Raw genomic sequence first — 24,327 nt, forward strand, 5'->3', positions numbered from 1 at the left:
CTCTTGATCCCCTCAGGGAAGAAACTTACATTATGTGATCCAATAGTTTTCTAAGTTCTGCTTCTTAGTAATGCTTAATACTAGAGCCAAAGGTTTGCAACTTGGCTATGTTAGCCACATAAACTAGATCCAGATGATCTAAAAAGGATGCATAATTTTCCTAAGCACAAACAGATAAAATGCAGCAAGCTTCTGACTCCAATAACAGGCAGGTATTTAACAGTAATGAAAGCTGTGTAATTTTTCTTTAAGGGCTTACATAAATAGGTAAATTTCTAAATTCAGACACTTCATAGATGATAATTTAAAACTGATTTTTGTCATCATTATAGATGACCATAGATTTTTGAAACACTTAGCACAATATTCTAGAAAATTTAACTTCCAAAATCATCTTCTCTTTTTCTCCCACTTTCTTCTGTTTAAACAGCATTACCAAGACTGATTACCAAACGAGATACGATTATTAGGAAAGAGGGACAGACTGCTAAAATACGATGTAAACTAGTGGCAAGATTTTTTAAAGTCTTTAGATGCTAAAGATGCAGATAGGCACCTTATGGGATTTTCAAAAATTCCTAAGCATGTAAGGCGCTTACATGCTTAGGCACTTTCAAAATCCTACTAAGTACATATCTGCATCTTTAGGTATCTAAATACCTTGGGAAATCTCACCCTAGATGTCCAGTTTCTCTCATTATTTGTTTTAATTAGTACCAGTTTGACAGGTAGCACATTTGCTATGACCTTTATCTAATAAAAGGGTGAAACGAGGATTGATTAAGTCTGAAAGGATTTAAAGAGAAAATTGATATACAGTACTGGGGTAAAGATATATCTTATGCTAGCAACAGGACTATCTAGCACTTTTCTTTATTACATTAGCCTCACAATTTGCACAAATGATGCTTTGTACATTTTATGTTTCAATTTTTTTAACAGAGTCAAATGACAAGAAAGAAAAAGTGCTCAAAAACTCCATAAGGATCCTCAAATAAACAGCAAACAATATTGATGTATCTAAATAACAGAATAAGAGAGGAGTGTAATTCTAGATTATGTTAACATTATCTAGTTTTTTATTGACATTACCAGCAAAGTTTTGATGATGTGCTTTTAAGTTTATATCAAAATGGCCTTGGTTTAATTTGAAAAGCTGTAGAAGTATTAAAATATATTTTCTAATTAAGACTTTATACCTCTTTATACATTCTCCAAAGTAGTAATCTTAATAGAACTCTCCTATTTCTAAACTGATCTTTTTAGTCTATTTAAATTCTGAGACAAAATGGAAATAAGATAGCAAGTACATTCTACTAAGATTTTAGCACCAAAACATTTTCTAAAGTAGAAAGAAAAAAATCAGAAAATTATTAATATGAAATAATCTGATGTCCTTTTCCACTTACACTGCAAAATTCTCTGTTTCACAGAAATGTCTCTATACTGTATTCTAGAGTGAAAGATTGGTTGTGACAATAAAAGAAAAAAACATCCTGAGCAGTGACATTAGCAATACCGTGGCTGCTTCTGAATTCAGTTGTACTGAACATCCATAGCCTTAAAGCCATGCAATGCAAGATTCATCCTACTTTCTTTTTCAAATGCTTCCAATATTTTCTAGGGATGGAAGCATAGGGACAGCCTAAGTGATGGGTCAACAACTAAAAAAAGATGTTTCAATGTGTAGAATCCCTTGGAGTCAAAGGATTTAAAACTGATATTTAGTATTGTTTTTACTAACTACTACTACCCTATTTATTTAAAAAATAAATTGCTGCTTAAGTTGTTGAAAGTTTCCTGAACTGCTAGAAATATTTACATAAGACATTTATGAAACAGTCATCATAGAACTCATAGTTTATATTTTAACACATAAGATATACAAGTTTTGCTCTGCATTTCTGCCATCTAACAAACTCCATTTAGCTTTGCAGAGTATTTGCGATCACAGTGAATCTCTGTTTCAGACTTTCCCTTTTCTGTTTTAAGTGGTTTTCTATGGTCCTCGCTTCTTTTAAGATTCCATCAAGTTCTTGGACATAAGAAGCATCCATCGCAGCTCTCTCACTTAATTGAAAAAATCTGTAGTTAAAATCAATACTGACACCATGAAATTTCTCACTGCTTTAATGCTTTTCTTAAAAATGTGTTGTCTATCAATACTCGATTTCCGACCTAATTAGTTTTCTGCTGTAACAGAAAACAGCAGTTATTTCAAGATCTGTGTTCGATAGTTTTCAGCACTAATTTCTATAAACTGCAGGCACAGTAATTCATCTTTTCTAGAGAGGTTAGAAAAGTGCTGTACAAATAGAACAAAGTTAACTTGCCTTAAAATGTGAGCATATTTTGATAACAAATTCATAATTTCTTTGTTCATCTCTGTTAAAAGAAAAAAGTAATTATTTAAACATTTGAATGAACTTTCATCTCAACATCAAATTAGGTAATTATATAATTACTTTCAGTATATTTAATACATCACCGTTTAAAGCTTTTTCCAGTGGTTCAGGTTTGTAAGGGGACTGCGAGCCCTCAGAAAAAGCCAAATCTGTTTTGTCAAGGGAGGACAACTGAGGATTTTCTGAAGCTTCATTCTAATAACAGAGCACATAAAATAAATACAGGTTCTAGGACTTAAAACAAGCTTAGCACAGACACAGTTTAACTGGAGAAAAAAAAAAGTTTAAAAAAAGATCTTTAAAAAGAAAGACTATTTTCAGAAAAAGTGCAAGTGTTGTTGGTTTCACAGCATCACCATTCATTGTGAACACGCACAGCATCTCAGTACTAGGGGAGTGGGTGGGAAGTACCAGTTGAGATCTTTGTTTATATCACTAAAAGCTTGTGTACTTCAGAAGCTCACTCTCGAGAAGTCCTACATAACCATGTTGCAGCACATACACAATTTTGCTGGGCTTCAAACACTAACAGAAATTTTACAGTCCCCTTATAAAAGAAAGTCATATGTGTTTCCCCTAACCTACATGAACAGACATGGAGCGCTCTGCCCTCTCTCTGTGACAGGAACCCATAGCAATGCCAGAGAAGGACATGGGGGTGGGGAGTTGCATTGCTCCCATGGGTCCAGAAGGGTCCGGGTTCTCCCTCTCTTCCTCATACAGTACTGCTCACCTCCACCTCTTTTTTACGTTTACTTCTATTTTCATCAGCTTTTTGTGTGTTGCTTGTCATCATTGCCTGATAAAAAGTACAATGCCATATTTGGTAAGTGGTTATCTCGTGCGACTGGAAAATATATCTATACAAAAATGTGTAAAACCTGTAGCCTGTACCTCTGTATGCTCCTCTGCAAAGGAGCTGCCCTCCTCACTGGAGAGGGGCAGAGCCCCAAAGCACGGTGAGAGCACCGATCGGGGCTGGAGAGAGAGGGTCTAAGGCCTGGGGTGGCCCGGGGCCACCCTGGGCAGTGCTGAGGCTCACAGCCCAGGCGCTCTCAGAGGTGCCAAAGGCGTGTAAGGTCGGCCTCGGGCTGCTGAGGCCGATTCCGCCTCGTCCAAAAGGGATCTGTGCCCCCCCAGCTCTACCTATGCTGCCACAGGACCTCCCACCCTTACGGGCACCGGGGCACCCCTCTGCCCTGGAGGTTTCCCCGCCCCCCGGACCTCCCTCCTCAGGCAGCGCCGGCCCCGGACGGTTAACGGTCCTGGCGGCCGTTAACGGCCGGCGCGCGAGAGCGCCACAGCCGCTCCTCAGAGGCCCGGCACCGCCGCCGCGGCCCGCGGCCAGGGCAGGCCGGAGCCGCCCTGGAGCCGTGCCCCGAAGCGGCTGGCGGAGGGCCGGCTGCCGGGCCCAGCTCTAGAAGGATGGCTGAGGAGAAGGTCCGCAAAGCTCGTCGCTGAAACGACTCCCGGTCCAGCGATCCCAGGGAGAAGCGTTTCATCCCAATTACACGTCTGAGTTAAAGCGCGATGAGGCTGCCTGTAGCTACTTAAAGTGTTGCGCTGCCCGCTCAAACGATTCCGGTCATATTTTGTCTTCTAAGCATCTGTGATGGTTTCAGTCACGGTTTGAATCACTGGAACGTTTTGGGATGACAGTGAAATGCCAGACGAGGCTAGATGGATCCATTTCAAAAGACAAGCCATGAATGAGTAAAACCTGACAGATTACTGCCACTAAAAATGAATAACGCCATTAGACAACTAAAAAGACCAACTTTTTTTCTAATCAATGGAAAACAAGATTGCATTTTCCTGATGATGTGCTTCACTTCTGTAGGTAAGCTATATTTGGTTTCATCAAGAAATGACTGAGTCAGGTTACGTGATGAGATGGCTTGCTTACAACAGGAAGGAACTAGACACAATGATTCAGCAGAGCTCTTTCAGTATTATACTTCACGTTGTTAGCCAAAAATCATAAACGCTGTATCGAGTCACTACTTTCCTAAATCCTGGCTTCATTAGCTACAGTGATGAAAATCATTACTCCAACATAACTTCAAACCTTGCAAAGGCAATTGTTCCTCTGGGGGTTTTTTTTCCCATCTTTAATTTATGTTTTTAAGAGAAGAAAGGATCTTAACCTTACATATGTTAACCAAATAGGCTCTCAAAGTCAAAACTCAGGAGAAGAAATGAAACCACTGAAAGGACAAGAACTAAATACTTCCCCAAAGTAGAAACAATAACCAATATACAGCCATGGCCCACTTCATTAAATTCTCAAAAATTAATAGTTTTTGATGTTATTAGCAATACTATTGAAACATTAAGAAACAGATATGAAGAATAAGCTAGGAAAACATCCTTAAAGTGTTTACCTAATTGAGCTACTGTTACCATGTTAAGATATTTTTATTATCACCAGCCAGAATTAAAATAAACGAAACATCTGAATTGTTTTACCACTTCCACTACCTTATGGATACAATAGTCTATGGAGAAAGTTCAGACTAAAGAAAAATAAAATTATCTAAGTCATTACTCTAAAATTAGTTCCAGTTCCTTTAAAATTGGAAATATTACAATGCCAGGAGAAACAAAACCTTAAAACTTACAATAGAAGCTATTGTTATGAGTTAGACTCTGATCCTTATAGATGCAAATATGTACAGATGAAGAGAAGAAAACTCCTTGTATTAAATGTGTTAAACGACCTAATTGAATTTTATTATCTCAAAGGTCAGCAGGAAAGACCAAGTCCTCCTTCTTGATAGTTTCATATAGAATGTCAAATAGGCAAAAAATATTCGTGCCAGCAGTTAATACAAAATAAATAATGTTGGCTGACTAGTATTGTTTTGGTGCTTTCACACAAATTTTGGTACCAAGTACAATATTACTTAATGTTTCACAAGTGATCTGAATGTAAATTTAATCTTAATAAGAAAAAATGGCTAAAGGATAAATCAGTATTACAACATCAATTTTAATTTTTTTTTTTTGATGGTATGAAAATTTAGGTGTCTGGGAACAAGAAATGCAAGCAGTATCACCCAAATGGGGAACTCTCCTGAATAAAGCTCTGGTGCCCAAATTTTCAAAAAAACGTTAAAAGTAAATTGGAGTGAAGAAGAGAGACATGAATATTACTTTGAAGCTGAAGAAATTTATTCAGAGGTAGAAACTTAAAGGGCTGAAGCTGTTTATTTTAGTTGAAAAAGACCAAGAGGCAATTTGATCGTACTACACAGGAAGGAACTACTGTTACGAAAGGGCTATCGGGAAATTGTACAGAAACGGGTGACCAGAACCAGAAGCCAGTTAAATTTAGAAAGATTTTTTTTCTTCTGCAAGAACCAACCATTCAAATAAAGTACCAAGAGGAACAACAGAATCACAGTTGTTGTATATAGAAATCAGCTACATCTAGGTTTTTAAATTTGGATCTCTCTCTAGTATACAGGTTTAGATAAACACAACTCCACACATGTACCGAATGCCATGTAACAAAACAGGAATTTGAAAGGGGATGATATAATATTGCTGTCTGGTTGCAATACAGACAGTGTAAGTGTATACCTGTAAACAGGGATATATGCTTCTTATTTGAAAGCAGTAATTGCAAAAAGGCACTTTTCTTTGACTGTCAGACACAGGAGGGTTTACTATGTTGCTGAATTCTGCTCTTTTAAATTCTTCTGAATCAGTTTCATAAGTTTCTTTCAACAACTTTAAAGAAAGAAGATACATTTTTGTAGCACATGTACTTGTTGTTTGTTTTAATGTGTCAGTGAAATACACTGCTCCCTGTGGGTAGAACAGTCAAAATCCACGGTTATTAGTAAAATGAACAATATTTTTAGGATTATTATTTCAGACGAGGTTGAAAGATGCACCTTTGACCTCAAAATTAAAGCATTCCCCACAAACATGTATTGTGCTCTTTTTTTGTTAAGTTTTGTTTTCCTCCCAAAGCAGTAACAGGTATGCAGACAGGTAAGAGAACATCTTAGGGTCTTAGCCTTAGTTATGGTTGGGGATTTGGGGTTCTTTTTGTGGTTTTGGTGTGGGGTTCCCCCCCCCCCGTCCAGTGCTAAGACTTGAACCTCTTCAATTTACCCACTGAGCTACGCAGCTGAATGCCCTAATGAAGGCATTCAACGTTATACTATTACTAGTCAGCATTATATTATTACTAGTCAGCATTATAAACAGAAAATCAAGGCAGGAAGATACCAGTTAACACTGCCAAGTTCTACAAACTATACAAAATATTGGTTAATTATTCATTCCCAAGTTCACTTTTCTGTTTTGGTTTTTTTTTTTTTTTTATTGCCTTAGCTGCTTAGTTGTCCTATCACTACACAATGTTTGCCATTGCAGTTACAGCAACCTTTGTTACATTAAGCACTCCACAGCCACCAAAAGCAGCACTTACCTTCTGAAAAAACATCACACTTTGGGGCTGCAGCAGTTAGTTACAAGTAATGGCCATCACCGTTTTATTTATTTGCAATTAATACGTGCCTGGGAAACGATTTACAGCTGCTAAATTAGGAACTGTCTATTAATCTGGCTTCGAGTACTAAGCCAGTTTCTGCCTGGCTGTTTCCCTGAGAGATGCCTAAATTCCTCCCCTGAAGCTACTTACATACAAAGGGAGGGAAGACAATTTGAAGATTTCCCCCCAGACACCAGCGATATGTTTCTTGGTATTGTTGTTATAAAGAACCAGATGCACACAATGCCTTTTCAATCCTAAACTGGCTTCCCCGAAGGCGGACACAATGTTTACCGGCAACTTGCAAGTGTGCGAAGGGGAAGTCTACATGCTGATGGCTACTACCTGTTTCAAAACTGCTGCTTGAGACTTTATGGACTAAGCAAACTAACCGAAACGCGCTGGTGTTAGAAACAAGACCTGTCCTCTGTCGGCATCTGTGTGAGACAAAGGGAGTCGCAAAAGGCTTCCTTCGTAACCTCAGCTTTGCATGATCGGCTTTCTCTACCGAGGAGGGGAAGTGCCGCAAAATAAATGCAGACGTAGACAGATATCTTGGGAAAGAGTCCTAGTTTCCTCTGCAGTTTGTTCAGGCGGTGTATGCGGTCGTACAGCAATGCAAGCCGCTATAAAGCCCCCTCCCTAGATAAGAGACGGCTCTCCTCCCGGTCCGCAGGAGCGCATGAAGGTGACACGGCGGTGACTCCCCCCTCGGGACAGCCCCCGCGCTCCGACCAGCCGGCACTCCGCCGCCGCCCGAGGTACGCCTGCCCGTGGGGAGCGGGACGGGTCGGCTCCGGCAGCGGGTGTCGGCCGTCCCGTGCCGCCCGCCTCCGGGGGCAGCGCTCGCCCTTCCGTCTCGCATCGCTCCGCTGCAGCCCGCCGAAGAGCGAGGTAGGGTCGCCGCCGCCTCTCCGCCCTGGGGCCGCAGCGCAGGGCGGCCCGGTGGGGTCCGGCCCCTCGGCTGGAAGGTGCGGGAGCAGCCCGGCGGGGAGCGGGCGGGTGGAGCGCGTTGGGCGCAGGGCGCCGAGCGGGGCGCGGCCGGGCTCTTCTGCCCTCCATCCCCGAGTCTCCACGACCTCGCACCGTCAGCTAAAACCTCTTAGCTTCTGCCGTGCCTTTCAAACGTGCTTGGGAAAAGATCGAACCGTCTTTTGCTATGCATCGTTCTATCTGTTTTACCCATTAAATGAAGGGGCACGTTTTCCTTTAATCCTCTACCAGTAAGTCCTGCCTATGCCTTCCCCTCTGCTTTAGAGTAGTCCTTGCCTTCTGGGTTTACTTCACTACACGAGGCATGCACTGTTTGGTGGTGTAGTATTTCATTTCAAAGGTTTGGGTATGCATGTTTGGAAACAAAAATGCAGTCCTCTGCTATGAACCTGGATGCCTCTTCTGCACAGAGCAGCTAGAACTATAGACCATATAATAAATGCGCTAGTGCAAGGGGAAAGAATGCCTTGAGAGAGGAGTTGGTAGGTTTGAATGAAGCACTTCATATTCTAGACTACTTACAAAAAGTCACTTCAGTGTTTTTACGATCACTGTTGTTGGCTTTGTTTATAGAGAAAATTCTAATAGAGTTATTATTTATTTCCACGTAGCATCATGTAAGTCAATGAAAAGTTTTGTAAAATAACAGAACTTGAAGGATGCTCTATGTTATTCTAAATAATGATAAAAGACAATAGAGGAGGAGACCAATTATTTTAAAAAGCAATTTTTCAACAGGTAGTTAAATATGCCAACCCTATTACAGTATTGTGCACTAGCAGAGAACTAGCCCCAAGAACTCCCTTGCCTCATAGAGTAAGAAGCATTGTTCTGAACTCTGAATCCTCTCCGTGTGTTTTTGGCAGAGTAAAGATGAGTTGTGAAGAGATTCTTGTGTGTCCGGTACAACTTGGAGAAAATTTCTGCCTCTATTTTGCAGGTAATTACTACCCACTGCTGAAAGAGACACACTGTGTCTTCTTTCTGCATAGACGATCAAAAGCTGATATACAATTCGGTCTTTTGCTGGTGCTGGCATCCCTGGTTCTGTAGAATCCTGGGTTTTTTCCCCTCCATGTTACCTGAACAATCCTCAAAGCAGTTACAATCCCCACCTGCTTAGAAGAATGATAGTTCTTAGATTACAGAGCCAGGCTCTTCACTGCAAAAAGAATGCGAGTTTGACAGCTGTCCCAGTGTGTTATCAGGTCAGCACCATGTTATTGCTGAACACCTTAAGCATTTAATAACTTTTTCTGTTTGAATACTGATTAAAAACAATTCCTTTCTCAGTCTGATTCCATCTAGTTCTTCCATAAGCTTAAGTCTGAAGTATCGTTAACCAAGTATCTGATTCAGCAGAATATTTGTTGCTTCATGCAATACATTCCCGTAAAGGATACTCAGAAGGATTTTAATACTGGGGGGTGGAGTTGGAATAAGTGGATAACTTCCAGTATTACAGGATGAAGTTAGTTAGAAAACTCTCTTCTTTACAAGCAGCCTGACTTTGGAAGCAAATCACCGTTTCTCATCCTTTTGCTTACTTAGAATAAGGGTGCTCATGAAAGAAAAAATGTGCATGCCATTTATCCCTTGGTTATAGGCTTAAACTGATCAGAGCTGCTCACCCTTAAGTAACCCTAAAACATTTTGCATGCCTCTTGGTTTGGTGGTAACTCTAGTTCTCAAATGAGTGGTGGTTTCATCATTCTCTTGAGTTTGTTATGCTCACAAAACACACCCTGTAGTTCGAACAGCCCAGCTGGGTGAGATAGTGATACTGGCAAGTACAACTGGAAACGCGTAGGTGGCTGGCTGGCTGGCTTCCAATCTTGCAGAACAAAACTGGGTAGAAAGTGGTGTCTTTTGTGAGGGCAGAGCTTAATGTTGTTTTCTCTTTCCTTTTTTTCACTGCTCACTTGGAATCAAGACGACGATGGTAAGCTGAAAGCTCATAATTTATTAACTTCATTACCAATTTTACCTGAACTAGCCTGCTCACGCTTACTAACCCACAAATGCTTTGTGTGCCTTAAAGACCAAGTTTTCAAAGCGATAATAGCTACTATAAAAAGAAAGCTACAGCTTGCCTTCTCCTTCTGAAGCCGATGGTGCTTTATTTCCTCCTAAGGTACAGGGTAGTGGCTTTCGTAACAGAAAGACCTTTTAATGCAATTCTAATTGTTGGGCATGAGAGAGAACTGTCGCTTCTGAAGTCTCATTAACAGATACAGTAGTTTATCTTGCTTATATGTACAGAATGCTGTATTCTGGGAAAACCTTCTGTCTTGCCTGGATTGCTACAAGCCAGAGGTAGAAAGAATGACGTGGCCTCCATTTTGTTTGAAATTGCCATTCTAAGAACTTAATTCCTTAATGACAAGATTAAGCCTGTAGCAAACTGTTAAGATCTGAGGCAATTATAGATAAAATATTAGACCCTCTTTGCTTAATATTTCTACAGGGCTCGAATGCGATGCCTTTTGTAAGGAAAAAATTCTCCACCGAGTCCTTCGAAATGTAGATAGCCAGTTGCTTGTGGTTCGACCAGATTTAAACATGGCAGCTTTTGAGGATGTGACAGATCAGGAGATGAAATCTGGTACAGCATTTTCTAAATACATACTATAACCATTGTACTGTTTCATTATTCTAGATGCGCTTTTGTTCTTTGTAATCCCTGACTCTAAATGATGAGACTGAGAGTAAAGACTTCAAACTTAATTTGTAAGAATAAAGCTGAGAGAGCTGAAATTTTGTGTCTTAGTAATAGATTAGATTAGGTTAGACTGAGGCCTGCAGGATGTCCCACGCAGAAAAGGTCTGCTAGATTTAGTTAGCTTTGATCACAAACTAAATTCTTAATCTGTTTGTTTGGTTGGTTGGTTTTTTTTTGTGTTGGATTACAAAAAAAAATTGGTTTAGGCTTAAACAGACAATGTATTTAGCACTAAAAGCTCTTGCTTTCTTCTAGCAGCAGTAGTAGTTAACAATATACTTATGGTTTTGGCTTTAATTTTTTGGGGGCCCTCAGCAATTCATTCAGAACTATATTCGTTGAATATATTTATCTACAATCCCATATATACAGATATAATATGATTTGCAGATGACTGTTCACAAATCCAGTTGTCACTTTATGCATGCATGTGAAATGATTTCAACATCCTACCCACAATAACTGGTAACTTCACATGCTTTCTTGCAAATCCAAAATCTTGGTTATTGAATGATTGCAGAAAGTCAAATATGTGCTACCAGCAGTCATAAAAATTCATGTCCTGGCTCTCCTGTCAGAACAAGTATCCTGGGAAGACAGCAGTTGCCAATGGAATAGTAAGACATAATACAGCTAAGTCATTGCAGCCCTCTCCTGAGCAGACCATTAATTATAAACAATTTATATTTAGGCAACGGAATGCACTTCAACATTCACTACTACAAAACTACCACACCATCAGCAGGGATGCCTGTTGCATTCAGTATCCAGGTAGAAGATAGAAGTTATTACATGTGTTGTGAGAAAGAATGTGGAAAAGTGATAGTTCGATTTAGGGTAAGTATCTGCTTTCTATACCTTATGTATATATAAGTAGTAGGCAAAATTAAGAATTCAAACCTGTGTGAGCTGAAACAAACCTGCTCAGCTCTTGTGCTGGGACTAACCCATTCCCTTTTTCTTCCTCAGGAAGGAGAAGTTCCCAAAGAAATTCCTGGTGAAAGTAACATAATCTTTTTCAAAAAGACATTTACATCTTGTAGCTCCAGAGCATTTAAGTTTGAATACTCACTGGAACGAGGAATGTTTTTGGCCTTTGAGGAAGAAGGCTCCTTAAGAAAATTAATTCTAAAGAAACTGTCAAGAGAAGATGAAGTGGATGAAACCATGAAGATAAGTTTCTAACTTAAGTCAGAATGAAAGTCACAACAACCTATGACGTACTTCAACAGTCTTAAAATAGATTTTGGGCTTTTATGAAAGAAATCTCATTCCGAGGCAAGCCAGTTTTATATTTTTAGCTACCATAGGTCAGTACAAAAATTAGCATCTTATAAAGGAAAATAAATGCAAATTCTTGCCAAAAAGCATCACAGGCCTGTTTTCCAGTCAGATGAAAGAGAATTACACAATGAAGAAACAAGAATATGCATGCATACATAGTCTTGTATAGTCTTGTATAGTTTGATCTCTAAAATCTTTACTGCCTCTTGAATTTGAATACTTCTAAATTGGATGTCTCAGATGAAGTTGACCGATTTTTGGGGAGGGTGAGAAAACAGCTTAAAATAACAGACTTCATAAGCAGACCATCCACCTGGCCAATGAAGACTTTGAGATTACTTTTTTGCATCAAGATTATTTCCTGAGCATCTTTCATCAGTGATACTCTTACCTTCAACTGAAGTAGAAACAACAGACGATTTTTAACTTACTGGAAGTCTTTGAGAAAACCGCTAACTTACCTGAACAATCAAAGTTCTAATAAAGCTGTTTGTCCTCAGAGGGCCCAAGAAAAAAAAAAAATTATGCTTTTATGTAAAGGTTTTTTAAGAGTTAAACAGTAAATTGTAGGTTAGCAATGAAATGAAACGATGTTTGTCCTTCTAACAATTTGAAACAAACGTAGACGTCGCTGGCTCTCATAAGGGCCCCTTCTTATTCTGTGTAGGTGACTGGCGTGGTTTGGCCTCAGACGGCAACAAAGAACCACGTGCCACTTGCACAGCCCTCCCAGTACGGGAAGAATTGGAAGAAAAAGGCAAAACTCTTGGGTTGAGACAAAGGCAGTTTAACAGAACAACAAAGGGAACAAGAAAACAACAACAACAATAACACGGACAGAGGACTATACAAACACAATTACGGCCCCACTGCTCCCCACCCGGACCCAGGATGCCCCAACGCAGGATGCCCCAGCCGGCTCCAAGCTGCGACTTCCTGCCCCCTTCCCCAGCAGCTCAGGGTGGTCATGGCTCACGTTGCATGTGGTCAGGCTCAGGGTGGTCATGGCTCACGTTGCTCACGTCCCTGTGTCCTGGGGAGAATTAACTCTGTCCCCGCGGGAACCAGGACATTATCCACCCTTTTTTCCATACCATCTATGCCATGCCCAGATCTTACAGGTTCCAATGAATTGCCACCACTTTCCCCTGTCATGTATATATATATATACACACACATATATATTCATGCAGATATAATGCCCTTAGTTTATGGGCCATCCCTCTAACTCGAAAGTGTCCATTGAGTTCATTTAATCCATGGCTCTGGGCTCCATCTGTTAGAGCAGTCTCTCAGGGCAGGTGAGATGCTGGGTGGTGCTGGTCTGTTGCATGCTGTATTTTCAGAGCTTGTGACTGGTGCACCCGGTGTGGCCCATGCCCACAGTCCGTGGGCTGAAGATGTAGATCTTGAGGAAGTTGCTGGGCGCCAGCTGCTGAGGTCAGTTCTGATCCCATCACCCCTGTGCCTTACTCGTAGTACAACTGATAGCAATTATAGTAATGAGGACATACAGTGACAGTGTTACTTAGCAATTAACATCACACAATTTGATTCATTGGCTATTCTCACCCAAAATCAGATCCCCGTGACGTACACATCAGACTTCCCCATCCTTCCGCATCACCCACCAAGTGCACCCAGGTCCTTGGGCAAAAGCAATCCCACGAATGGGTTTGCCTTTGCCTGGGGCAGGACTGACCCAGACTGTCTTCCCTGGCATATTCTTCATGTGCACTACGGGGACTTCATCCCCTTCTACGGTACGTGGGAGTTTTGATTGGGCAGGGCCAGCCCGATTGGTAGATCCCCTGGTGTTAACTAGCCAGGTAGCCTTTGCTAAATGTGCATCCCAATGTTTTAAAGTCCCACCACCCATTGCTCTCAGTGTAGTTTTTAACAGTCCATTGTATCGTTCTATCTTCCCAGAGGCTGGTGCGTGACAGGGGATGTGATAACACCCACTCGATACCATGCTCTGTGGCCCAGGTGTCTATGAGGCTGTTTCGGAAATGAGTCCCGTTGTCCGACTCAATTCTCTCTGGGATACCACGTCGCCACAGGACTTGTTTTTCAAGGCCCAGGAGAGCGTTACGGGCAGTGGCATGGGGCACAGGGTATGTTTCCAGCCATCCAGTGGTTGCTTCCACCATTGTGAGCACATAGCGCTTGCCTTGACGGGTTTGTGGCAGCGTGATATAATCAATCTGCCAGGCCTCCCCATATTTGTATTTCAGCCAAATATGTGCTTCACCCTGCACATGTGCTTCACCCTGTTCCAGTGCAGTCTGGACCAGTCCATGGCAAACGGTGGGGCTGTGTTTCCACCCCTGGGGCAGTCGATTCCAGGTGTACTGGACGCCCCTCCAAGTGAAAGCAAACTGTGGCCTGCACTCTGCTGCCAAAGGGATTGAGAAGAATGCATTCGCTATATCAATCGTGGCATACCACTTGGCTGCCTTGGACTCCAGTTCGTACTGGAGTTCTAGCATGTCCAGCATGGCAGCGCTCAGCGGTGGCGTGACTTCTTTCAGGCCACGATAGTCCACAGTTAGCCTCCACTCTCCATTAGATTTTCGCACCGGCCATATGGGACTGTTAAAGGGTGAGCGAGTCTTGCTGATCACTCCTTGACCCTCTAGTTGACGGATCAGCTTATGGATGGGAATCAGAGAGTCTCGGTTAGTGCGATACTGCCGCCGATGCACCATTGTGGTAGCAATTGGCACCTGTTGTTCTTCGACCCTCAACAACCCCACAACAGAAGAATCCTCCGAGAGACCAGGCAAGGTAGACAACTGTTTAACTTCCTCCATCTCCAAGGCAGCTATGCCAAAGGCCCAACGGTACCCTTTTGGGTCCTTAAAATACCCTCTCCTGAGGTAATCTATACCAAGGATGCATGGAGCCTCTGGGACAGTCACAATGGGATGCTTTCGCCACTCATTCCCAGTTAGGCTCACTTCTGCCTCCAGTACAGTCAACTCTTGGGATCCCCCTGTCACCCCAGAAATACAAATGGGTTCTGCCCCTCTATAGCTTGATGGTATTAAAGTACACTGTGCACCTGTGTCCACTAGAGCCTTATACTCCTGTGGGTCTGATGTGCCAGGCCATCGAATCCACACCATCCGATAAACCCAGTTGTCCCTTTCCTCCACCTGGCCGGAGGCAGGGCCCCTCTAATACTGGTCATAGTATCCGTTACTCACTTCTTGCAGAAATGACTTGGGAAGTTCCTCCAAGAGGATCAGAAGCAAGATCAGGCCTTCTGCTCTGTGTGGGGAACTGCCCGCTGGAAACTGGAGCAGCACTTTTCCTGGAGGGATCCCCTTTTGTGGTTGTCCTTCCTTGCAAATCCTGCACCCGTGTTCACAGGATCGAAGTAGGTTGTCCATCCCACTTCCTCATGTTCTCTCCGTGGTCACACAGGTAGAACCACAGGGTGCCTCGTGGTGTGTACCCTCTGTACTCTCTGAGTGGGGAAACGCCTGCTCCTAATAGCTGAGATGCTGGCCCATACAGATGGGGAGTAGAATATATTCTCTTCAAGTTGCTGGACCTTCCACAACAGTTTCTCCACAGCTGAGACAAGGTGGGAAGAGAGACTTTCTTCATATTGCTGGAGCCAGCCAGCTACCTCATCCACCATTGGTCCCTCTTCACCTTTCCATTCCGTTACTGGCAGTGAGTTGGCATATGATGATGGTGCGCTCCGTACAAACTTCCGCCACATGGGCCTTGTGCATCACACCTCATCAGGGTCTGTGGGTAAGTCTGCATTGACCAAGTCATAATAAATCATCTCCCGCACGGCTAATTCTCTCAGGTACTGGATACCTCTTTCCATGGTAGACCACTCGATTGGGTGACATACAACATCCTCACTGAAGGGGTATCTCTCCCTCACGCCTAACAGGAGTCGTTTACAGAGGCTGAGGGCTTGGGTCTTCTTCCCAATTGCCTTCTCAATGCTGCCTTCCCTCGACAGGGATCCCAGCTGCCTGGCTTCCCTACCCTCTAATTCCAGGCTACTGGCCCCGTTATCCCAGCACCGGAGCAGCCAGGTGACAATGTGCTCACCTGAAAGTCGGCTAAAATCTTTTCGCATATCCCGCAGCTCACTCAAGGATATGGATCGGGTAATTATCTCTGGTTCTGCCTCTTCCTCCTGCTCTTGTGATGACCCTGGTTCATCATCATCTCTTACTAAGCGAACTGATTTCTTCGTGTACTTCTTCTGTACCGGGGGCAACTGATACTGGCACGGGTTGGCTCTCTGGTTCAGTGGCAGTGGCTGCCGCAGGGGTTGGAGTAGTCGCAATGGCTGCCGCCAGTGGTTGGAGTAGCTGCAGTGGCTGCCGCAGGGGTTGGAGTAGTCGCAATGGCTGCCGCCAGTGGTTGGAGTAGCTGCAGTGGCTGCCGCAGGGGTTGCAGTAGCCGCAGTGGCTGCTGGGCTGGTTTCCATCTCTTCCCCCTAAGGGTGCTTCATAATACTGAGCAGTGCCTGGTAGATACTGGCCAGGGCCCAGCACAGCGCGGTGAGTTGTGCCTCTCTAGAATAGCCACAGCATTTTCCCTTCAAATATTCTACCACTTTATCAGGGTCCTGTAATTGTTCAGGGGTGAAGTCCCAGACCATTGGAGGCAAGAAGTTCTCTAGGTACCTGCCCACGTTCTCCCACATGCCATGCCACCCCTGACTGTCCAGCCTCAGAGCAGATCTCTGGGTGGTAGTCTTAAATAGCTGTTTAATCCTGAACAGGACCTGGAACACATTCAGCAGACGTAACAATAGGACCAGGCTGGTTTGAGTATCCCAAGGATATTCAAAATTCTCAAAAGCTGTCATACCTGACCAGAAGGAGAAAAGGGAGGCAAAAGAGCTGGGGAAAGTGTCCCCCCCTGTTTCCCCCACAGACTGGGTGTAATTATTAATAAATTCTGAGAGACGGTGCCCAATGTACGGGCAGGACAGCAATACCACATAAACGCCCCAAAGTAGCTGTCTAACAAGTGATGTTATCATATCATAAGCCGATATTGCACAGGACAGCAAAATGATAATCCTCATCCCTCTCCCAGAAGTAACAAAAATCATCGCAGGGAGTACATAAGCCATATAGGAATTCACATAACACAGCCATGAGAACAAACCAAGCAACATGATGACCAGTGACTATTTATCTAATACAATAAATGCATACAATAAATTCGTTTTTACAAGCTCTAGTTGGATTCTGTCGTTATCTCAACCCTCCAAGCCCCACGTTGGGTGCCAAAAAGGACTGTCGTGGTTTAACCTCAGACGGCAACAAAGAACCACCTGCCGTTCGCTCCGGCTTTCCCAATACAGGAAGAATCGGAAGAAAAAGACAAAACTCTTGGGTTGAGACAAAGGCAGTTTAACAGAACAACAAAGGGAACAAGAAAACAACAACAACAATAACACGGACAGAGGACTATACAAACACAATTACGGCCCCACTGCTCCCCACCCGGACCCAGGATGCCCAAGCCGGCTCCAAGCTGCGACTTCCTGCCCCCTTCCCCAGCAGCTCAGGGTGGTCATGGCTCACATTGCATGGAACACCTGTGTCCTGTGGAGAATTAACCCTATCCCCGCCGGCACCAGGACAGTGACAATGCAGCATACATTGGGGGCAAGCTGTGAACTCCATTTCACTTTCAGAGCTGAGCAAGCACTGGATTTCACCAAAACCAAAATTAATGTAATACATTCTGAACACGTAATCTTGAAGAAATTGATGTGGCATATAAGTGTCAATCTTCCTCTTCTGTTCCAACTCCAGGTAGTTATAACCTGGACATTGTTTGCAGCTGGGGTCCTGGGTCTTCAACTTGCCATGTTGGACAGCTGGTACAGTTGTCATACCCCATACAGGCACAAGTAATCAGAGAAAACAGGAAGGCTTCTCGCTGATGTGAAAGTCTCAAGACTTGTTTTGGTAAAAATCAAAACAAAAGTGTAATTTCAGCAACTTTAAAAAAAAGCACAGATACATGAAACTGCTGTGATAGCCCTGAGTGTCTCAGCTTTTCATGTCATGTTACCCCTGCCATTCCTCCTGTCAGCTGCTACAGGAGCACCTAGAGGCAGTAAGAAACCAATTATTTAGAATCAGGTACAGCCACCACTGAGCACACTATCCTTAGGAAGAATTTACTGGAGGGGCTTACCCTCAAGAATTTATTTAACACATCCAGATACCCTGTAGGACTGAGTCTCAGTTTTATATGTCTGATGAATGTTCAAAAATGGGATTAGACCAAATGGTTACAGCCATCACAATAATTAAGAACAAAAGTTAATGGTAATCACAGGGAACTGATTCAATTTCAACAGGTATTGTGTGACTGAGGAACACATGCGATTCATAGAGAAAGCTGTGGTCATTACCTTTAATTCTTGCCTCAGAACCACAGTGAATTGGTCTCAGAGTTGCTAGCCCCTAATATTGTAGGTCTGGGCTACTATATTCCCAGAGCTCTCATATAACTCATTTCTCACACAAGGTATCTTAAACAAGTACCACATAGAGATGCATCTTGTGTTTTGTCTCAAAAGAGGAAAAGTCAAATGCTTTCTATGATACATGCTCAGATTGCGCGGAGGTACTTAGCAATGACTCATACACATGCATCTTCCTCACTATGACAAAATAACAAATGTTACATTGATAATCTGAATCAGACCACATCAGACAGAAGCAACCATCTCAATTCTGGCCACAAGATTAGCAAAACAGAAGCGGCTAGGTACGTGGTTACATGAATAAGTAAGTAAATAAATAAAAATTCCATTCCAGATTTTTAAAAAAATGAAATCAAATCAGGAAGTCTTCTAGAATTCAAACAGCAACTCAGCAACTTATTCATTCTGTTTATTGCATAATCAGACTGATGGTAACACACAATTCTCTTCCTCCTCCTATTAATGGTACCACAGAATTACCATTAGAACATGGAAACAGTTAACCACTCCTTACTACTATGAAAGGCAGAAAAGATAAAGCAGAGAAGAAAGTTAAAAACCAGAATCTCGTTTCTCCTGTAAAATGCCCTAAAATCTAAAGACATAGGAGAGAATGCTGCCTCAGTCTCATGTCAAGCTGTGACAGACAGGGTATGTTTGTTGTATTTTCAGTCACACAGGAAAATGTGTACCAGTGTTTATTTAGAAAACAACCCCCGCCCCCAAGAATGCTGCAGATGAACATACAGGTTCCAGGGAAAATATGAAAGCCGTATGCTATTTACAGCTCCTAAAATTAATCTGCAAAAGTATTTTTCCTGTTAAGTCAATTATTGCTGTATTTTCTAACGGACATTACTCTTGTATTAAGTCAAGTGTAAGCCACCTCTCTTTATGTATTGTCTTTAATACTTATTCATAAAATATTTTTTAACATCTAAATGAAGCAATGCAGAGTAACAGTATGACCAGTAACATAACAGTATTTGAACTTGATTCTAGAAAAAAAAACAAACCCAAACCAAAATCTGCAGAGAAAACGTTTTAAGTAACCCAAAAGTAGTAAAAATCGTTCAGAGGCGCACACACACAATTTCTGTAAATTCTTTATTGTATGGATTAAGAAAAAAGTATTCTCTTTTCTACATCAACTCTCAGGGCCCAAAGAGTTACAGAGCGTGCTTTACATACAGTTCAGCTGTTGTGATGTCAGAAATAACAGTTCAATTTTCTACAATTCAAGTTTGTTTTACAAAATAGGAAACTAAACAACAGTTATTTTAGAAAAACACTCATTAAAGCTGCCATTACAAGGAACATTGCCTTCAGCTATATAAGTGTGTCATTGATGTAATTAATTCCTCCCAATTTACAGTGCACCTTAAATCAACTCAGTCACCTGGACATTATCCACTTAAATCTACTTTTTGTTTTCTAACATTTTTACTGTTGTTGGATATTTATTTCTAAAAGAAGACCTCTGAACTTGCTGCAGCATGTACCTACTATAGACCCTTGGTTATTAATTTGTTTTGCATTAAACATGTTGGTAAAAATATGATGAAGCAGAGGCAGCAGTGAACAATCATGTTTGTCAGAGACTTGGTTGCATCTTAGAGGCTCCACAGCATGGCAACAGCCTTGCAGATACCAACATCATAATAGTTAAAGTAGCAGAGGCCAGCGAAGGTAACGGCCGACAGTACATACAGACCTGTATTGGCCAGCTTAATGGGTATATCTCCATGGACGTAGTCAGTTATAACCTGTCCAAGCCCCCTACAGAATAAGAGGGGAAAAAAAAAAGCTGAAATCAGGAAAGAGCATCCCTCACTAAAATACACCCAGTTTACATAAGCATTCTACTAAGATGCCTCAAACACATTATTTTTTTCACCTGCTATCATCAACCTTTCCCAAAGAATGCCCAGTTCCCACTCAAAAAGATGATGTATCCATTTAAAACAAAACAAAACAACTATCCACATACTCTATTCTACACATATTGGCTCAGATTTTTCTTGATGGTAGTGAGGAAACAAGGTCTGGAGCACAGCTCTTTCAACAATAGATCTGTAGAATCTGCCTCCAAGAAACAGTGGGCAGCTTATCTGACTTCCAGGGACTCAAGAAAGGAAACCAAAGGACATATCTTTCTTGCCTGGACAGCAAGGTGTGGCTCTGGGACCAGCCGTTGTCACAAATGCACAGAAGACTCCAAGATGTGGCTTTAGATTAGAAAATAGTGGCAACCAAAAAATTAGCATACTATGTTTTTTTCTATCTCTCTCAGACTGGAAGTGAACTCTTGTCCAGATTTAAACTATCCATCAACAGGAAGACAGAGGATGATATTAAACTACTGTGGTAGTACAATTATATTTGCTTTCTGCAATGACAGATGTCAACTTGGTAAAAAAGAGAACCGCATTTAATGCAACAGTTTTCTTCCTAGGATTTTTGCCTTGGTCTAGCCTGAAGCTGAAGGACCTGTCTCCTACAAATTAAGACACCCTAGTGACCCAGCAAGGTTCAAAGTCCTGCAGCAGATGCCACTGCAAGTGAATACTGAGCTCAGTTTCACTTAGATGGGGTTCTAATACCATGAAGATGTCAAAAGTGAGAAAAGGGGTGCAAGGAACCCCTGGATACACAGAAGAGAAGGAGAAAGTGGAAGCAAAGGCAACTACTCTCAAACTACTACAGCTATTTTTTTTACAATTGAACAGTGGAATAAGGTCAGATGCGCAAGCAGCATTTACCCACACTTCTAGCCTTCCAAGGGCAGATAAATAAGGCGTACTCAACTTGGGACTCACAGGCCACCCTTCAACAGTAGTGTTGATAAGGGATTGTCATAAGATCTTTTCTTTGCATGGCACAGTAAGACTGAGCCATCCTAAGACTTCCCCGAAAAACTGGTGTGTGACTTTACAGCACGCTAATTAATTCACTCAAAGACCTCATGGGAAAGGACCAGTGGCCCTGAGAACAAGGAAGAGAATTATGAGAAATAGCTGATGTGTGGTAGCCACACAATCTAGCTCACAACACGGCAACTTCATTGGGCAGAGAAATCTTTATTACATGCCAGCAAAAATGGTACAAGATAAACATGGCTTCAGGTATCTTGAGTCTGTCTATTGATAGGTTAGTGTTTGGACTGACGATCACTTAACTACCTGAAGCTCTACTTCCAACATATTTTAGGACAAGATTTCCCGAGGAAAAACATAGCAAAAGGTGAATGAAAACCCCTCAAAAATATATGCAATACTCCTCTGCAGTTTCTGATCAGCTACTAAAGGGATTATTTGATCTGTTATGACAATCAGATTAACATTTATGGCAAGCAAACAATCTTTTTTCTTTTAAAGATATTCTAGCACTGAACACCTATGAAAGTACAAGAGCAGCATTTTCCTACATAGGAACACCTTTAAGTTTTTAAGACAATGTTTTGCAAGACAAGAGTTTAACACTGGAGAAAAGTTCCAGTTTAAAAAGAGAACAAAAAACCCACAGAAGCCGGGGAGGAACTCACTCTGATGAAAGTTACTAGCAGTGCTGTACACCAGCAGCAAGTCATTTTCTCACAGGGGAAGTCCCCACACTGTTTATGGAGAAGAGATTTCTAGTATGACCAATCCTGACACTTTTGTCAGCAAGAGACATTCACTAAAGAATCAAATGCACGTGCATTCACACAATGAGAACCCATTTCAACACATCAACCTGCAATAACCTGCTCCCTTACCTGGAATTTCCCCACATGGTCACATCTCGTATGGCACCAACATGCACACACCAAACAAGTGAAGAAATGCTCCACAGGCAGGGAAGTTTAAGGTTTATGTATTTTATATTTGAAAGACTTCTGCCAAATATATTCAAGGATAGCCACACTTCAGATTGATTCTGTACTAGATTTGAGGGCTTTGGAAAAAAGCTCCCAGTCAGTGAGGAAAGTTCAAGAATCCCTGGTACCACTTCATAAGGCTAAACTGAGATTCAAGAAAACCTGGCACCCTAAAGTACTGTGAAGTACTTATCTGTTTTATCCCTGTGACAAGGAACTGCAGACTACTATCACCTGAAGAAGGTAAATGCTGCCAGTTAGGCCAACTATGCACTCCTAACTAGACTTGTCTAGCCTACTCTCGTTAAAGATCACAACAGAACTACACTTAAGAAGAACACGAGCAAGTATCCATTTCCCAGGAATCAAAGTCTTGGCTTCTTCAGTGGAATATTTGCTACGGACTCTTTATTATGCAGAATCTCATCACCATTAAGATGTACAAAGCCAGCCTACAACACAGAACCTTACAAGAACCATTTGTTTTATATAGATCTGTCCTGTTTCCTTTGTTCATATAACATTGATTCTTCTACAAGATAAAAACATCCAAGATTCTACACAACCAGTGGCAAGGAAATCCTCCTAAGGTAAGATACTATGTAGAAGAACATTAGAGAATGTTTATGGATTCCTTACTAGTAACACGTATCCTGCCTTCTGACTGAGAGTGTGACAAAGGAAGACCAAGAAACAACCAGTCTTGTCAAAGATCACAACTATCACAGAACTTGGAGAGTAAGGACTTCGCTTGCACCTCTTTCCAGGTATTTTATACTAGATCAGGAAATAAGTCAGAAACTCACTGAGATATACAGAATTAAGACCTAAGGCTTGGAGTTTTCCTGACTATCAGACTTCACTCTTAATTCTGAGGGACCTATCGCGCTTACCAGTGGCCATGGAGAGTGAGGGCTGCAGCCAGTGAATAGTCCACGGCTGGTCCAGGATACAGGTAGGCTGCAGGAAGGAGACCCAGCAAGAGGACACTGACAGCTCGCTCACCTGTCCAGTGCAAAGATGCAGCCTTGGAACTGCCTGTAAGAAGAAGATTTTTCAGTGCAAAGTTCCTATTCAAAGTGCTGTAACCTTAAAAACAGATACCTCATCCTGATCAGTACCACACAATTATGTGTTTTCTCTGACCTGATTACTAAGCTTTCATCCAAGCAAAACCTAGATGCCTTTGATTTACTGCTATAGAATATACATATATATCTCTTACAATGTCTAAAAGGTTTATTTTAAACAGTCCTCTCTTTGCTGCTGCTAAAGAGAAGCTTCTTTTACTACAGAAGAATAGAAGCTCAACAGGTAAAGTCAAAGCAAACACCAGTCCTACTTTCACAACCTGCAGTTCAGGACTAAGGTCCAAGTCAACCCTCACAGAAAGAACTGTCTCCGAAGGCAAAGCCTTTTTGTCTAGTGAATTTCCTGACTGTTACGTACTATTCACTACTCCCACCTCTTGAGAAATGGCTTTGAGATCCAAAGGCACACAACTACAAGTTCCAGTGAACGGCACACCATGATAACTCTGTGCGCATTTCTGCCAAGGAACCGATATTGTTATTTTTAACTGCAAATAGCACATTAAACTTCTGGGACCATCACAGTGATATAGGGCCTAGAAGTAGCCTGAAGGCCAAAGGATTTCAGTCCTCCATTGATACTCAGCTGGGTACAATCTGAACCACTTAACAGATGACTCTAGTAATAGAAATACCAGTTAGGGAGCTCTGTCACCAACTCTTACTTTTTAGAAGCATTCGAATACTATTAGGAAGGAAAAAGAAGCACACCCAAACCATCTAGAAAGTTCTGGAGCGAACCAAAACTCAAACACCATAAGCAATACCCTGGACCAGAATGTCAGCATCAGTCCAGGATAAAAACATCAAGAACTGACTCTCTGAAATTACCTTTATAATACAATATCCCCAAAGCACTTACCCAACACATAAAAATTATCCATCCATCTAAACCCAAATACATGGGTTTTTCTTTGTTTTTGCAAGGAGAAAGAAACTTAGAAAAGTGACATGATAAGGAAAGCAAAGG

At 41.9% G+C, this 24,327-nt stretch overlaps 3 protein-coding genes across 5 annotated transcripts in view; 1 reads left to right on the forward strand and 2 right to left on the reverse strand.

Annotated features, from left to right (window-relative positions):
- Positions 1 to 24,327, reverse strand: part of LOC128918682 (succinate dehydrogenase [ubiquinone] cytochrome b small subunit, mitochondrial-like) — a 53,237-nt gene that overhangs the window by 27,376 nt on the left and 1,534 nt on the right. Inside the window, exons 3-4 of one of the 2 annotated variants that reach the window (XM_054223209.1) lie at positions 23,160 to 23,304; positions 19,501 to 20,186 (exon numbers count right to left, since the gene is read on the reverse strand). The exons of the other annotated variant lie outside the window; for it this stretch is intronic. Coding sequence (XP_054079184.1) covers positions 20,021 to 20,186; positions 23,160 to 23,304 — 311 coding nt within the window. The 3' untranslated portion in view covers positions 19,501 to 20,020. Of the gene's footprint in view, positions 1 to 19,500; positions 20,187 to 23,159; positions 23,305 to 24,327 lie in introns of those variants that run through there. 2 annotated transcript variants of the gene reach the window in all.
- On the reverse strand, positions 1,926 to 3,198 carry TEX12 (testis expressed 12). The gene is made up of 4 exons (XM_054223219.1): positions 3,139 to 3,198; positions 2,489 to 2,600; positions 2,334 to 2,385; positions 1,926 to 2,070 (listed from the first exon to the last, which is right to left on the reverse strand). The coding sequence occupies exons 1-4, from the start codon at positions 3,196 to 3,198 to the stop codon at positions 1,926 to 1,928; spliced, it is 369 nt and encodes a 122-aa protein (XP_054079194.1).
- Positions 7,498 to 13,195, forward strand: LOC128918685 (interleukin-18-like). 2 transcript variants are annotated; one of them, XM_054223217.1, is made up of 6 exons: positions 7,498 to 7,673; positions 8,772 to 8,845; positions 9,839 to 9,847; positions 10,373 to 10,510; positions 11,319 to 11,464; positions 11,597 to 13,195. In XM_054223217.1, exons 1-6 carry the CDS (start codon positions 7,513 to 7,515, stop codon positions 11,810 to 11,812), a joined length of 744 nt encoding a protein of 247 aa, XP_054079192.1. In that variant the 5' UTR covers positions 7,498 to 7,512; the 3' UTR covers positions 11,813 to 13,195. The 2 variants fall into 2 exon arrangements, with proteins under 2 accessions (XP_054079192.1, XP_054079193.1); XM_054223218.1 differs by having other exon boundaries at positions 7,550 to 7,806.

The sequence above is a fragment of the Rissa tridactyla genome, chromosome 17 (genome assembly GCF_028500815.1).
Source record: "Rissa tridactyla isolate bRisTri1 chromosome 17, bRisTri1.patW.cur.20221130, whole genome shotgun sequence".
Taxonomy (NCBI): domain Eukaryota; kingdom Metazoa; phylum Chordata; class Aves; order Charadriiformes; family Laridae; genus Rissa; species Rissa tridactyla.